This window comes from Nanorana parkeri, unplaced genomic scaffold (genome assembly GCF_000935625.1).
Source record: "Nanorana parkeri isolate BGI_ZX_2015 unplaced genomic scaffold, ASM93562v1 scaffold291, whole genome shotgun sequence".
Classification (NCBI taxonomy): Eukaryota; Metazoa; Chordata; class Amphibia; order Anura; family Dicroglossidae; genus Nanorana; species Nanorana parkeri.
The window spans coordinates 476,361-493,545 of NW_017306559.1; the positions used below are offsets into that span (position 1 = coordinate 476,361).

At 45.8% G+C, this 17,185-nt stretch overlaps 2 protein-coding genes across 5 annotated transcripts in view; one reads left to right on the plus strand and one right to left on the minus strand.

Annotated features, from left to right (window-relative positions):
• PEX1 (peroxisomal biogenesis factor 1) overlaps window positions 1-17,185 on the minus strand; it is a 58,372-nt gene that overhangs the window by 34,952 nt on the left and 6,235 nt on the right. For all 3 annotated transcript variants that reach the window (XM_018557602.1, XM_018557601.1, XM_018557600.1), the window contains exons 3-7: window positions 8,451-8,534; window positions 4,565-4,679; window positions 2,565-3,298; window positions 627-746; window positions 13-127 (exon numbers count right to left, since the gene is read on the minus strand). In XM_018557602.1, coding sequence (XP_018413104.1) covers window positions 13-127; window positions 627-746; window positions 2,565-3,298; window positions 4,565-4,679; window positions 8,451-8,534 — 1,168 coding nt within the window. The remainder of the gene's footprint in view (window positions 1-12; window positions 128-626; window positions 747-2,564; window positions 3,299-4,564; window positions 4,680-8,450; window positions 8,535-17,185) is intronic.
• On the plus strand, window positions 11,534-13,827 carry LOC108787909 (E3 ubiquitin-protein ligase UHRF1-like). 2 transcript variants are annotated; one of them, XM_018557604.1, is made up of 2 exons: window positions 11,534-13,322; window positions 13,371-13,827. In XM_018557604.1, the coding sequence occupies exons 1-2, from the start codon at window positions 11,549-11,551 to the stop codon at window positions 13,805-13,807; spliced, it is 2,211 nt and encodes a 736-aa protein (XP_018413106.1). In that variant the 5' UTR covers window positions 11,534-11,548; the 3' UTR covers window positions 13,808-13,827. The 2 variants fall into 2 exon arrangements, with proteins under 2 accessions (XP_018413106.1, XP_018413105.1); XM_018557603.1 differs by having other exon boundaries at window positions 11,534-13,827.

Below are 17,185 nucleotides of genomic sequence, written 5' to 3' on the forward strand. Positions count from 1 at the left end.
GCTGATACCTGCCTTCATTAACGGAGAGCTGTACATTGCCTGTTCTTCCTGAAATCCACGATGAGGAACCAGATGACTGAAGCCAGGATTTCAATGCAGACCTTATATTTTCTGTTGCGTTTTTTTCCTTTAAATACAAGAGAAGAGCAGATTATTTTGATTAAAAGTATATAACGGCGATGTTTGTCTGCACAAAATAATAAAAAGGACAAAAGTACAGTGAAGACAATTAAAGTAGGATTAAACTCTCAAGCAGAGGCATAACTAGTGACATCAGGGCCCTGATACAAGAATCCATGAAGGCCCCCCCCTCAAGAAAAAGATTAGATACTGTAAAAAAAAACAAAAAACATTTTAGACAAAAAAAAATTCAAACCAAACCCCCTCCTCTTCCATGTGCCCAGCTTCCCCCCTTCTTGTCCCCAGCTTTCAGCTCCCTGACCCCACACTCTCCTCTCACATGTCCCCTTCATAATCTCAGCTCCCTATAACTCCCTCTATGTGTCAGCAGCACACCTCTTTCTTTTATTCAGCCCAAAAGTTGCCCAAAATAGATCCTCTCAGTGTACCCCCAGCTTTAGTTTCCATGTGATGTGTCTTGTACAGATGTAACATGTAGCACTCACCAGAGGTTGCTTTGGACGCAGGTTAAGTGATGAGGGGACCTTGGGCTGTGACTCCAGAGATTGTATTCTCACAGCTGATGATGTATTAATATTCAGATTCTTCCTAATTCTCTCTGGCACCTAAAAACAAGAAAACCAATCACATGCTGACAAATATAATGTTCCTATGCCTCCTCGTCATGCAGCATTCTGCTGCTGACAGCACGTTGCACCCTGAGGAGCATTTTACATACATTTTAGGAAAACCTGCGTTATCATTCATCCTTATAGAAGGGGCTGGGAGCAGCACCAAAAATGCAAGCAAGATTTTTTTTTTACATCCTGCAACCAGAGAGGTGTGAAATCACCCTCATATGTAAACCCCAAAACAATTAGGTTCTATGTAGTAGCTTACTGGCTCTTAGATGTGGTAGCTGCATTCGTTTTCAGGTCCATGCTTTGGTTTTCCTTTATTTGCGCCCAGTGATCTGTTCAGTAATACACTTCCTGTCACTCCTAAATCACTGTACTCTATCTATGAAGCAGCAGCATTGTCAACCTATGGAACCGGAAGTGTGTCAGGACTACGGAACACCTTACCTTCGCCACAGCATAAAGGGGTGGTATAAACAATGCCATCAAATAACCGACGGCAGAGCGCACATAAAGCTATCAGCTCACTAGATTTGTGGCAGGATCAGCAGGTATTTTTTGCACAGATATAACAAAACACTTCTAATACCAAATTTAAGCAGTCTAGCAGCCCAACTGGACGGAGGATCGGGTGAGTATATCGGCTTGATTTGAATCACTTAGACAAAAAGAGCACAAATGAAGTTCATCATTAAAGAATCCAGGGCCTGTTTTAGCTTACCAGACTCTGATTTTGAACAACTGGGATCATGCTTTACAATGGTTTCTATTGTCCCGCTCATGATATGGGCATTTGTCACCCCGGCAGATTTGGCAAAACCTACTGTAGTCTAGGTCAGTGGTACTCAAGCTGTGTAACCTCAGGACCCACATTTGTCCTTGGTCATTAAGTTGCGACCCAAGTCTGCAATGTCTGCACTGCAATGGAACGCATGACATTGAGGTACCGCACGTTCCAATGCAGGATGCAGGCATACGAACTGTGGGTGGAAGGTGCGTTTGGGGCACCATTCAAATGAATGGCAACGTAACACACCTCCCACTCCAGAATGCACGGTAGGTGTGATTGTGCTGTACGTGGTATTATGCGATGAATGCACTGTACTAGTGTGCACGGGCCTCAAAAACACTGACATACATATACAACCACAGATACAATCTCACAGACAACCACAGACACATTCTCACACACTCCAAAACATTTTTTCTTTTTTTTTAAGATCCACCCAGACTCCCTAACTTATGAGAACTGGAGTGGATCCTCAGCCTGGGGTCCAGTGTGGGCTGCTGTGCTGTGACAGAGCTCCATCCATATGTGCATTGCTTGTACAGCTCCCTTGTGCACCGTGTAGAGGTGCCAGTAGACAGAATCTGATGTCACTCTGGTCCAGGCACCTCTATAGGACATGTGAGGGAGCTGTAAGCAATGCACGGTTGGATGGAGCTCCCTCGCAGCCATAGCCCCATTCCATCCCACATCAAGCTGACATTCGATGCCGGGCAGCATATTATGAATGGCTGCTTGGCACGAGAACTGACATTGCAGTGCTAGGGGGAGGCTGAGGAGCTTCTCACTTAGAAAAGTGGAAGGCATGCGGCGACCCACTGAACACAGGCTCGCGACCCACTTTTGGGTCACGACCCACCAGTTGAGAACCAAGGGTCTAGGTCATATGTAACTAAAGAAGTGTGCATGGGCAAAATTTGTGAGTATATGGCATGTTTTAAAGCAAGAAACCCCTTTCTATAAAAACTGAATAAAGCGATATTACCAAAATGATTCTGTAAGTAAACAAGTTCACTGACCCACACTTTTGCTGTATGCGTATTCCCATTTCTGGTATCATACTCGATGACATCTTTGATATCTTCAAGGCCATGCCAAACAATCTTCACCACTTCCTCCGGCCACCTGGCCGGTACTTCCTCCTGCTCGGTTTTCCCCGCCGATCGCTCCGCATTTGATTTAGGTTGTTTTTTACGCCTCTTTGGTGATGGGACTTCTACCATTCTCCCGTATGATACTACCACATCGGTAGTTACACCCGAGGGCTCTGGGAACCATAAAAAGACCTGAACTGTATTATCATTTGAATGCTGCATGAAAGCCGTGCTGCTTCTTATATTATCAGGGACATGACGAGACACCCGGAAAACTCCATCTAACTCAATCTTTTTCAGCACCGTTCTCTCAAACAAGTTCTCATCAGTGCCACCCGAGTCCAGCAAGGGTTCCCTTCCCAGAGCACGTGAAAAGAGGTTTCCCAGTGCGCCCCATAAAGATGAAACATAAGGCAACCCATCCGGATTCTGGATTACAGCAGCTTCATTTTCTCCATCAGATGCAGAGGAATCCTCATTACTGGTTGACCCGCAAGGTGCAGATTCCTGAGGCATCATTTTGGGTCTTTTAGATGAACCATCAGTTCTTAATTGAGACAAATGTGATGAAAGGTCTTCAGAGTCTCTGGATTTTGGAGACACTATCAGCTCTGTTAGAGGTTCCAGTCGGCCGTAACTTGCGGCCGGTGTTAGTGTTCCTGAAAATAAATATAGTTTAAAATGTTATGATGTGAAATCATTTACTTCAAGTATAGTGAAAGCATATTCCACGTTGGGGCACGGAATTCACTGAGGCATTTACATTCACATCTTCATGTGAAGGAGATTATAGTCCAATGTCCCTACAACACACTTTGTAGTGTTCATTTTTCAGCAAAAAATTGAGGTTAACCTGTCATTTTTTTGGAGGTGGGAGGGGGATATGTACAATTTCCATGACATAGCAGGTACTGAATCCAATTCCTTAGTGCTGCAAGCATAGAGGGTCATTGGGTTGTCCAAAGGGCACAAAGGCAGGAATGCGTGGATTCCACCAATCGCTACACAAATATGTAAAACGGGAAGGGGGTGTACAAGCGAAATAATGTATTTGGAAATTTTAGAATGTTAACCCCGCCCCCCAACTTTGGTCCCTCCCCTTTTTTGTGCTTACTTTGCCTTTGTTTGAATGTTTAGTAGCAGTCAATGGTTCAGCAACCTATCTTTCGAAAATACAGCGCTCACCATTGTATGCTCATACCTTGTATCACTTGCGTTGACTGCCATGGTTTTCCTCTGTTGTGTCTCTACATACTTGTAACCTTTGTTATTCCCATGCACATGTTACATATATTTTAAAACCTCTCAATAAAAATGATTGAACATAAAAAATAGGTTACATTTAATATGCTTTCAGGTCCATCATACAGATTCCCCCAGAGTTGTTTCAGCTTGCTTCAAGCTCCTCCTGAGTTACTTTGATTTGCTTTTGCATTCACACGGACTTGTATGAAACAAAGCAGCTGAGATGCAGACAAAGGCCCAGGTACATGAACTAGTCATCGGCCGATGAACACCTGGTTTAAAGGGAATAACCAAACCTTTTTGTTTTAGTTCTCTTTTGGGTCTCAGGAGCTTTCAATCCACTCCGCTGCCTGACTGACAGCTGGCTCTGCCTCTCTAGAGCCAGAACCAGCTCCTCCCTTGTCTGTCCCTCCAATGAGTGCTGGAGGAACAGGGAGAAGGGAAGGGGTAATTCCTGCAGGGAGTGTTGACTGACAGTAACCCCCCTCTGCAGGGAGAAGCCATGAGCTGAGCAATCGGTTGTTTGTGATTGCTCAGTTCTCGAGCTATAGATCCGACATGTGACAGCTGAAGTGTTACATGCCGGCTCAAACTATTGGAAAGAGTACATTTTACACTCAATAGTTCTACTTTAACTCCGAGGTGTGGTTTTAAAAATCATTCTAATAAGATCAACTTACCTATTTGGATGTAAACACAGGTGTAAAGGTCAACCCACACTGGGAATACGGCCTTGGGATAAACTATACGGATCTGGTCCAGAAGGCTTGTTTCCAGGGCAGATGCATGCAGTTCCTAGTGAAAACATAAGAAAAAAAAATATTACAGGTGAACCCATTATATGGAACGCTTGTCCATCATAGATTTCTATTACAGGTGAACCCATTATATGGAACGCTTGTCCATCATAGATTTCTATTACAGGTGAACCCATTATATGGAACGCTTGTCCATCATAGATTTCTATTACAGGTGAACCCATTATATGGAACGCTTGTCCATCGTAGATTTCTATTACAGGTGTGGAACCCATTATGTGGAATGCTTGTCCATCATAGATTTCTATTACAGGTGTGGAACCCATTATGTGGAATGCTTGTCCATCATAGATTTCTATTACAGGTGTGGAACCCATTATGTGGAATACATGTACACTATAGACGTATAGATAATATTCATTTTAATGGAAGCCACTGCAGCAGCATCATATACTTGAAAACCTAACCTTCATTCATCAACCGCATTTACTAAGGGGAGCAGAAGAAGTCCATATCGTGACCTTACGGAGGGCTGAGAATTCTCTCCTTGCCCTATGAGACAGTGCTGGGTGCCTAAATAGCCAATCACCAGAGCTATCACGTGGGAGGAAATCACATGCTTTCCTACACCCTGAAGAACTAGCTATTTATTTTTCTTTACAATGGCTGACATGTACAGACCTACAAAGCACATAGACCTATCATATCTCAGTCCCTGTCCTCATAGCAAAATAAAGTCTAATGTCCCTACTGCAGACAAACATCCACAAATGTTTTAGTGCCAGTGGCAGCTGATGGACCCAAATGGGAGAAAACCGGAGCAAACTTACAAATCCATGCAAACACCGTACGGCCCCTTTTATACTGGTACCTGTGATCTGAGGAGACCTCATCGCTTTTTCTGTGCATGGGCTTCCCTCCCCCATTAAAGGAGAACTATGGGGTCAGTGTTTTTCCCCATAGTTCTCCTTAGGGTAACGGGAGGACACAAACTAGCGTCCTCCCGTTACACACCGGTGACAGTCTCATTGTCACAGGTCAGCTAGAACTATGAGGTGAGTGGAAATCACTCATCTCATAGTTCTCCTTTAAGAAGGGAAAAAGCGTATTTGACCTAGCTCTGTGGGTCTACCTCCCCAGGTGACCACTCACTTGTTGTCATCACTCACTGGGTGGAGGTGAAGGTCTGCCTGCATTGTGTGATTATCCTTACCTGAGAGTTATATGCAGATTGGCTGCGAATCATCTGAGGAATTTTTTTTGCACAATCATCATTGTTTGCTTTTGTTTTTTCCTTGGGACTTTTTATTGTCTATATTGCTTTTTTGTCTGTATGTAGATATTTTCTATGCCTCATTTGTTTGAAGGCTCATATATGTTACTCATTTATATATATGTTTAAATTTATTAGATATGTATGATTATTAGCTCGGCACAACATTGTTTTTTAACAATGACATCCATTGCGATCAGGAGGGGATCCATGCATGAAGGCGCCCGTCTGAAAGGGGGCTAACAGCACATGAACCCCAAGCTGAAGAATATGGTAGTCTCATTTTTAGGGCTGCGGAAATTAAAGATTAATTTCTCGATTAATCGTTAAACTTTTTGATCGATTAAAATTATTTTGATCGCTAATGAAAACACTCACCTCTCCGCTGGCTTCCGGGAGTCCAGTCGGCGATCCGGTGACGTCACGGGCATCGACGTCACCGGACTCCTCCCTCTTCCCCGAGTGGCTCCGTCGGCTAACGGAGGGAAGGGGGGGAGGAGTCCGGTGATGTCGATGTCCGTGACGGCTAACGAAGGGAAGGGGAGGAGTCCGGTGACGTCGATGTCTGTGACGTCACTGGACTCCTCCCCCCTTCGTTAGCCGACGGAGCCACTTGGGCTGGTGAGTTTGCCCAATAAACTTTCTGCACGAGCGCCAGCCAAGGCATTGGCCTATACACATACAGCACAGCAATGAAGTAATAAAATGAACTAGGATCACACTAATCCAGCGAATCCTAGTTCATTTTATTACTTCATTGCTGTGCTGTATGTGTATAGGCCAATGTAGTTGGATTTGTATGTGTGTTATCATTAATCGAAAATTTGTTTTGATTAATCGAACACGAACATTTTAATCATTACCAGCCCTACTCATTTTAAAACAAAGCAGCTAAGGAGATGGAAGAAAACATTTGAACAAGAGCAGGCAGCTCCCCCTGGTGGCTAGATAGGACGCCACACAATATTTATATGCAACATTTGATATTTACTTGAAAAAAAAGAAAAAACAAATGTAAAATGTTTTTTTTTTTCTGGCCATAGTAAAGCTGAACTCCAGTCAGGTATAAAAATGTACAGTATGCAGCCATGTAACCATTAATACATCATGAAATGTATTTTGTAAGTGTAAGGACCTGAATGTGACCTCATATCAGCCTCTTGCAGTCCCTGTACAGCAGAGCTGGAATGTGAGAGGAAGAAGCAAATCACTTCCTGTGCCGACAATGAGCATGCTGATAAGAGGAGAAAGCAGAGTGGCATAAGCTTATCATCGTGCTGCTTCTCCTTTCATTGTCCAGTCACAGACTGGGGCTAAGCCAGGATGACCTGGGCTCAGAGGAAGTGGGTTAAATGATGCCGAACATCAGACCGAGGACATCTAGCAGCAGAAAAAATTTACTGCAGGGGAAATCTCTGGACTGAAGCTGAATATTGAAGCAAAAGCTGTAATTATATCTTTTATTGGGCTATTTATTTTTGTCTGGAGTTATTTAAAAATAAAATAAAAATAAAAGGAAATACTGTATTTTTCCGTGTACAAGATGCTACTTTTTCATTAAAATGTTTACCTAAACATAGAGGGGCGTCTTAAACGGCCGAGAGGAGAACCGCGGTTGCGACACTCCCGAAAGTGTCGATACCACTGCAGTGCTAACTAGCCTCACGACGAGTGAAACTTCGGATTGTAGAGACAAGATAAGTTTTCCTCCAATCATAAATCTTTTGTACCTGACGTCAGCTGTTGCTGGGCAGAGTGGCTCTGTAATCCGCTCTCCCCAGCAACAGCTGACGTCAGGTACAAAAGATTTATGATTGGAAGAAAACTGTTATCTTGTCTCTGTAATCCGATCATAAATCTTTTGTACTTGACGTGAGCTGTTGCTGGGCAGAGCGTGTAGCCAGTGCCCAGAGCTGTAATGTCGGAGCATAACGTGATTGACTCAGAGGTAAGTGTAAATGCATTATATAATTTAAAATATTGATTTCTTAATTTTGGGTAAGAAAAGTTGGGGGCGTCTTATACATGGGGGCGTCTTATAGACGGAAAAATACGGTATATACATTGTCTGTAGACAGGGCCCGTTCTAGACTTTTTTGCACCCTAGGCAAGACCAGCTACTTGCACTCCCCCTCCATTTGCGCAACACCCAATCCCCCCCTCCTGCGGAGCACCATTTTCCTGCGGGTTCACTTCTGCAGGCGACAGGTGGATGTAATTTAATTTGAAATAGCCAATAGCCGACTGGCTATTGAAACCCCACCCACTGAGCAGAGGAGCCAACCTGAGAAAGAGAGCTGTCTCTCAGTTACGCTCCTCTGCTCAGTGGGCAGGTGCAATAGCCAGCCTGGTATTGGCTTTTGCAATTTGAAATAGACGGGGGGTGAATGATCAAGGCTGCGCCCTAGGTAGCAGGGCGCACTAGGCAGCAGTGTGCCCTAGGCGGCTGCCTGGTTTGCCTGGTGGCAGCACCGGCCCTGCCTGTAGAATAGCTGAATGTAAAGCCAATGGACCAAACGATTTATTGTGCATTACCAGTATTTCCCAGTCATCGGCAGTCATGGGTTCCACTGTGACTTCTTTACACGATGTGACGTTACAACATTGCTTGAGGAACACCTATAGATAAAGAAAAACATCATATACAATTCTTAGAACTGATGGTAAAGGGAACACATGACAACAGTCTTATATGCTTGAATTCAAAATATATTTCACAACCAAATCAATGGTATTAGGAAAGTGGATGGAGACAAGAACTACAGGTCCTGCTTGGTTTTCTTGCTGCTGTCCTCTCTGTTAAGAGAGATTTGCCCTCATGCACGGTGCCAGACGTTTCATCAAATAGGACAAAATCCAAAAATCCAGCACATACCTTTTTTGGGTGTCTTCGGTCTGGTCCAGCGATGTCACATGTCCTCTTCACCTCTTCTTCTTCTGGCGGTGGGGGAATCCTAAATGTTGCAGCACCACCACTTCATTGTAATGTCTTCTCCTCTGACAGCGGATGGTTCTGAAGGCCCAGGCAGGCCCAGGCATGCATAATGATGCGCCCTCGCAGGGCTGTGTACATGACTGCTTGGACTTGCAGAACCTGCGTTGTATGATGTCGGGCTTCATTCGACCTAAAAGGGCACTGGCATTCGCTTAAACAGTATTTTTGCTTGCACATGATTGGATGACAAAAGTCAGCAAAGCTTCACCTCGTTCACTAAGCTAAGGGGAAATTCCCCGGCACAGTGAACAGCGATTCAGCCGTTGGTCTCGTGTTGACTGATCACCTTTTTTTTTGTGGCCTCAAAAGTCTCGGGACTGGATTATATGTTGACTGGCCATCATCACAGTGAGATGACCACAACTCCTAATCACGTTTCTCTTATTGTGGAAGAACCTACAAGAGCTGGTCAGAGAGGGTGGACATGCTAGAAGAGATGGTCAGAGAGGGTGGACATGCTAGAAGAGATGGTCAGAGAGGGTGGACATGCTAGAAGAGATGGTCAGAGAGGGTGGACATGCTAGAAGAGATGGTCAGAGAGTGTGGACATGCTACAAGGGATAGCCAGAGAGTGTGACATGCTACAAGAGATGGTCAGACAGTGTGGCGATGCTACAAGAGATGTTTAGAGGAGTGGTAATATATTACAAGAGATAGCCAGAGAGTGTGACATGCTAAAAGAAATCGCCAGAGAGTGTGGACAAAGCGCATGTCCAGCCATACATTTCTCCTCACTTCCTGTTCTGCTGACAAAAGGTTTCCCCAGACCTGCACAGTGCTTTTGCCATGTTGCTGACCCCCTGACACGGTCACTTTAAGGGCCCATTCACGCTGTTGCATTGCGGTAACATGTACGCTAACGCAATGCATGTTAAATATGTCTGGGTGTTGCTTTGCTTTTCATTGTCAACGGCACTTGCTAAAGGAACACATATGCGCTACAACGCACGTTTGTGCACTCCAATGCATTGCGGTGCACTATGTTGCAAAAAATGTGTTGCCTGCTTTTGTATCCCTTTCATTTCAATGGGCTGCTTTATTGTGAAGCATGTTAACGCACGGAAAATGTGAGTTAATGCAATACACCAGGATGCCAGTTACCTTAAGACAGCCTATTATTTTTTTCAAAGTAGTAAAACAAAACACAGGTAACTGGACCTGCACCCCTGGCACCCAGCACTGCACCCCCCCACCTGAGCTTGCACTGCCAGCACACACCCTCTTCTCCCGTCTCCAGCCTCAGGTGGTGAGAATTGTAGGGACTAAACTAATCATTCCTATGGCGGCACATTTAGGCCTCAGAACAATTATAAATGGCTGCAGGCCGAGGTCATTCTGCGCGTGTGCCACACACATGGCTCATTTATGGGTAGATGTAAACATCAATAGTGTTTAACCAGAGACGGCCGTGCCGCTGGGTACACATTCTTTATATGTCAGCAGTGAGCAGCAGCGGATGCTGCACGAAAGTAAACATTGCACAAATGTGGCATGCGTACCGAAAACTTTAGGCCTCATGGACACGGGTGCAAGAGGCCATAGAATGTAAATAGCATTTCAGCGCCTGAGATCCAGCCGCCATCAGTAGTGAATTGGTATAGTCCATTTACGCCACTACTTGTGTAAACCCGCGTATGCGTTTGAGCGTCTGCCCAGGGGCGTGAAGCTTTCCGCATGTACAGGTTTGCACCGTAACCCGCATACAACTGCCTACTCCCATTCACTGCTATGGCCGGCTGTAGATCACAGCTGTGTATCCCTGGCACGCAAGTACGTCCGCAATTTGCGTACTACGGTCTCATGCGCCCGCAATTTGTGTGCTATGGTCTCATGCGCCCACAATTCGCATACTATGCTCTCATGCGCGTGCAATTTGCGTACTATGCTCTCATGCGCCTGCAATTTGCGTACTAGGCTCTCATGCGCCTGCAATTTGCGTACTATGTTTTTATGCGCCCATGTCCATGAGGCATTACACTGTAAAAACATGACCGGACGCAGGACCAAGAAGGGCGATTTTTCCATTTTTAGTTTACGTAGCTGAACGCTGCAGACCATTGTGCATGGGCCCATAACATACAATACCACTGCGTTCCGATCTGTAGTTGATGGATCAAAACGCAGACTACTGTACGCCCGTGTGCACGCACCCTTATCACATGTTGCAAACATGCAAAGGTGTGTTTGCAGCCACACAAACATGTATGTTTTTATTTCAGTGTGTTGTCTGTGGAATGTTTTTATATGACAATTTCCCATCACGCTCATTTTGTTTTACAGACTTTATTACATAGGAGATCATTCCTCCCACACATTCAGCCCATTGTGTGCCCCTCCCCCCAGTGTTCCCTCACACACACCGCCGATGACAGCCAGGCGTCTGACAGACTTGGAAAGTCGCCCTGTGATTGGACAGCGCAGCCAGGACTCCTCCAATCCGCTGCGAGCAGGGAACCTTCCCGCCAAACTATAAACCGCGCGCTGTGCCGCGGGAGATTCTCATTCACTTCAGTCAGCGCTGAAAGACTAACACTCCCCGCCGGTACCGAGCAGCCGGGGGACGCCGAAGCCACAGCAACCGAGCACTTCCGTTACCGATTGCTTCAGTCCGGCGAGAGCTCGCCTCCCTTCAGCCATCATGTGGATCCAGGTGCGCACCATGGACGGCCGGCAGACCGAGCGGCTCGACAACCTTTCCAAGCTGACCAAGGTTGAGGAGCTGCGGCAGCGGATCCAGGAGGTGTTCGGGGTGGAGCTGGAGCGGCAGCGGCTCTTCTACCGGGGTAAGCAGATGGAGGACGGCCACACGCTGTTCGACTACAGTGTCAACCTGAATGACATCGTGCAGCTGATGGTGCGGCAGGTCCCGGTGTGTGTGTCCCCGGTCACCGAGGAGAAGGACGAAGTACCGGAGGAGCAAGAGGAGGAGGCCAAGATGACCGAGATAGAGCCGGAGGAAGAGCAGGAGCTCCCCTCCACCGAGCTCGCCCTGTACAAGGCCGACCAGCTGGTGGACGCCCGGGACCTGAACATGGGAGCCTGGTTCGAGGCCCAGGTGGTGAAGGTGACCCGGAAACCCGCTTCTGAGGACTTCCTCTACCACATCCGGTATGAGGACTACCCTGAGGAAGGGGTGGTGCAGCTGACTGAGAAGGATGTAAGACCCCGGGCCAGGACCACCCTAAACTGGGACCAGCTGGCGGTGGGACAAGTGGTCATGGTCAACTACAACCCGGATGAGCCCGGTGCGAGGGGCTACTGGTATGACGGAGAGATTGTCCGTAAGTCTCCGAAAAAGGAAGTCTACGCCAACATCTCTCTGGGGGGCGCCAAGGATGCCATAGACTGCAAAATTATATTTGCGGATGAGATTTTTAAGATTGAAGAGCCCCGGGCTACGCCGCCGGTGTCAGAGTCCCCCCAGAACAAGCAAGGCGGTCCCCAGTGCCGGTACTGCAGGGACGACCCCAAAACGAAGTGTCGCATGTGCGCCTGTCACGTGTGCGGTGGTAAACAGGACCCTGCCAAGCAGCTGTTGTGTGATGAGTGCGACATGGCTTTCCACATGTACTGCCTGCATCCCCCGCTGACAGCCCTGCCGCTAGACGACGACTGGTACTGCCCCGATTGCAGGAACGACACCAGCGAGGTGGTGCTGGCGGGGGAGAAGCTGAAGGAGAGCAAAAGGAAAGCCAGGATGGCGTCCGCTAGCTCATCGTCTCAAAGGGACTGGGGCAAAGGCATGGCATGCGTGGGTCGTTCCAGGCAGTGCACGATTGTCCAGTCCAATCACTATGGCCCAATCCCTGGAGTACCGGTCGGCACCATGTGGAAGTTCCGAGTTCAGGTTAGCGAGTCTGGCGTGCACAGGCCGCACGTGGCTGGTATTCATGGGAGAAGCAATGACGGCTCCTATTCGCTGGTGTTGGCAGGAGGTTACGAAGATGACGCTGATGACGGCCATGAGTTTACTTACACCGGCAGTGGAGGCCGTGACCTCTCCGGTAACAAACGCACCGCTGAGCAGTCATGTGACCAGAAACTTACCAACATGAACAGGGCTCTAGCCATGAACTGCAACGCACGCATCAACGACAAGGAGGGGGCTGAAGCCAAGGAGTGGCAGGCGGGTAAGCCTGTGCGTGTTGTGCGCAACGCGAAAGGGAGAAAGCACAGCAGCTACGCTCCAGAAGATGGCAACAGGTATGACGGCATTTACAAAGTGGTCAAGTACTGGCCCGAAAAAGGAAAATCTGGGTTCCTCGTGTGGCGGTATCTGCTCAGGAGAGACGACAAGGAACCTGCCCCATGGACCAAGGAGGGCAAGGAGCAGATAAAGAGACTAGGCCTCACCATGCAGTATCCTGAGGGTTACCTAGAATCTGTTGCCAACAAAGAAAAAGAAAATATTGGTGATGATGACGACGATGAAGATGACGATTTGGAGCCTCCCACCAAAGGCAAGCGGAAGAGGAAGTTGAAGGCTGATAGTGATGAGGAGGAGGAGAATGATGAGGATTCTGAGGCAACGTCCAAGAAAACCAAAGTGGAAAAGTACAAGCTCACTTCAGAACAAAAAGCCCTGATTGAAAAAGATGAGTCAAATGCCAAACTATGGAATGAAGTGATGACATTTCTTAAAGATGGTCCAAAATTTATCAACAAGGTGGAAGAGACCTTCCTGTGCATCTGCTGCCAAGAAGTGGTGTACGAGCCGGTCACCACCGAGTGCCTGCACAACATCTGCAAGACCTGCCTGGATCGTTCCTTTAAAGCCTCTGTGTACTGCTGTCCTGCTTGTAGACACGACCTCGGGAAAAACTACAATATTCAAGTGAACAAGCCATTGCAAGCTCTTCTCCTACAGCTATTCCCTGGTTATGAGCGAGGCCGGTAATTCAAGTGAGATCCCTTAGGTTTGTTCTTTTCATTGTTTAGCAAAATCTGTGGTTTGCTCCAATAGCACCTTCTTATCTTTGTCACATTTCGTTTTAACCAGTTGACATCCGCGGTGTTAAACCCCCTTCCCATCCAGGCCATTTTTCAGTATTCAGCGCTGCGGTACTTTGACATTTATTCCGTCATGCAGCGCTGTACTGAAATGAATTTTATACCCTTTTTTGGGGACAGATAGAGCTTTCTTTTGGTGGTATTTATTCACCACTGGGGGTTTTATTTTTTTACTATATTAAAGGAAAAATTACCGAAATTTTTTAAAAAAAAAAAGTTTCCCCTATATTAAATGATAAAACATTTATTATTACCCAATTTTTTGGTAAAATATAAAAGACGGGGTCACGTCGGGTAAAAAGACACCAAACATGTCAAGCCTTAAAATTGCGTGCGCGCGTGAAACCTCAAAAAACGATAATACCCAAAATTGGCCATAGGCGACACTTTAAAAGCTGTTACCGCTCATCAGTTTAGTGTTATCAGTGATTGATGGCCCTAAAATGATTTCTCTCACTGCGACCTTCGCGGCGATATGTAGCGTGTAGCGCAATTGTAATTTTTGCGCGCTGGGGCACCGGACGCGTATTTACGTTTATAGGCGCGTAAACGTGGGGGTGGGGGAGTTAAACATTTTGGGGGGTTTTTTCCCCCCTTTTTTTATGTGATTTTATTTTACTTTTTTATGTTACTTTTATTTATATTTTTTTGCACTTATTGTTATTGCTATTATATGGGGGGATAACAACCCCCTATATAATAGCAAAGGCACACTGACAGGTCCTCTTTATGGACGCGAGCAGAAAAAAATTGCCGTCTGGAGACGGAAACCCGCCAATGCTGCAGTGCCGTCCGTCCGTTTTTTTTACTGCGGACGGCAAGAGGTTAAAGGTATTTTTTTAAATTTATACCTGTCCTTTAAGTGACACTTAACTCGGGGAGTTAAATCTTAATGTATTCAAGTACTTTAACTATTAACATAAATGCCTCTTACCGCTCCAAGCTCGCTCCTGTGATGGACTACAATCTCAATACAAATTAGGAAACTAAACATGAGATTATAGTCCATCCCGGGAGTGAGCTTGGAGCGGTGACTACTTTACAACATACACAGGGACCATGGGGAACAAAAGTAGCCCCCCTCCAGAAGGAAGGACAGTGTCAGCACCAATTCAGAGATGATTGGAGGATCTACAGCCGAGTGATAAACAAATAAGAGGCATTTTTGTTGGTTAAGGTGAATGCATTTTTAAGCTTAACTCCTGAGTTTAGTGTCACTTTATGGCATATGGCTGTCTAAAGTAGTATTACCTTTTTGCTTTAGCATGATTTTCTTGAACTAAAAAAAAAAAACCTTGAAAGGTGGCTAGTAAATTTCCTGCTTCAAATAACTGTAGTAATTGGCTCCTGCATGTGCTGGGCACTTGGGCTATGTGCTGCTGCTAGACAGAAACCTCACAAAACTGTATTGCCATTATAGCTGCCTTAAATAAAATCAGTATGCCTCTTGGAAATGGAGATGTTTTGCCTGTCTGTTTTGGACACTTTTGGGGAGTAGAACTAGTGCAGTTATCCTTATTGTTTCATGCAAGACCTCCATTTTACACACTGCATTTGCTTTTCAAACACATGCGCTCGAATAGCAAATGCACCTGTATAGGGTCAAAGCCGGTCAAATGCATCCTTTAAAATGCTACATGTACTGCACAATTAAAGTCTATGGGAGTTTGCGGACCTACATTTGACATGTGTTCCAAACAGAACACCCATAAACATTCATAAGCCCCCAGGCCTATTTCATACAGGCTTCAGCACATTGTTCTTCAGACTGGTGCATGAAAGTTGAAATCTGTGATCCATGTTGCAGTGTTTTTAGTGGCTGATAATTTCCTATATTTACTGTAAAATGTTTTTTTCCCCCCAGGAATAAAGACTGTCACACAAGGCACCTGATACCATATAGCTGCTGTCACGTTACGATTGGTATCCAGATTTGTACCATCAAGACAGACCTCCGGGATTATGCTTTAAAGGTGCAGCAGAAGGCCGTGTCTTTGCCTGGAAACCATAATCATCCCGTTATTTATACTTCTGTGCTTAACTGAAAATGTTTCAAAAGTGGGCTTTTTTTTTTTTTTTACTAGCCTTTAGCTAGGATATATGGAACATTGTTTTTGGGTGTATATGGCGCTACGTTTCTAATGTAAACTCCATGTGGCAAAAAAAGAAAAAAAAAAACTGTCCATGCGAGCATGTGGTGTGTAGTAGTACTATAGTGGCATTTGTTGTTTCAGCAACTGGAGACCTCCCAGAAACCACCCCAGCCACATGTATTACTGTAAATTCTGTCAGAGCCGTTATCCAGTTACTGCTTTTTCCCTTTTGTAGGAGTTTTGTCCTAAATTTGTATGCCAATTTCCAGCTACTATTTCCATCCCTGGTCCCTGAAATGAAGACGTCTGTCCTTGAAATGCTTTTTTTCCTCCTAAATCTAGGGCTTGTGCTTGCTTTGCAGAACCAGGCTGCAGACACTACAGCTCTATGCCAGATAAATACCTTCCTGTTCTGAAGGTAAAAAAACCTTATCCATTTACCGTTGGCTTTGCTTAAGCAATGAAGATTGTTCATGTTAGTAGTTTGTGCTGCCCAGCAACATGCGTGTCATGTTTGATCTCTATTCGTTCGGTGGAATAGTGCCATTAATGGAGTCCAAATAAAACTTATTGTGCATAATAAGTGAAGTTTAAATCAGATTTTTGGCTAGGAATGTCCCCAAATACACAACTCTCCTGTCTCCATGCTAAGATGAATTTGTTTTTCACCTTAACCTCCCTGGTGGTATGATTTATCTCAGTATTTATTTATTTTTTACTTTTGAATTTCTCGCCGGTTACGCCCCCCTGCAAACGCGCCACACTCGGGATTACCGCCAGGAAGGTTAAAAAGGTTACATGTCACAAACGTGGACAATTCAGATCAAAGCCAGAAACAGGGTTCCTATGAGGCCACGCACCTTCTCCCACAGCGTTGCTCCCTTGCTGGACGAATTGGCAAGATGTTGCTTTGTCATTCTTCCTCGCTGGAGCGCAAGAATCTGCAGCGTTTCAGCCAGTAAGAAAGTAACGCTGTAGGAGCAGGTCCGTTTTCTGTGAGCGATCCTATCATATTGAGTGACCAATAGTGAGGGTATTTGTGAAATAGCTTAAACTCCTTATTGCCAGTCGTATGCATATATGTAGCGGCACGGTGGTGGGCTTTATGTAGCAGGCACATTAAAGGCCGTGACACACTGCACGCAAAGCAGCGCGGAGCGGGGGCGCGCTGC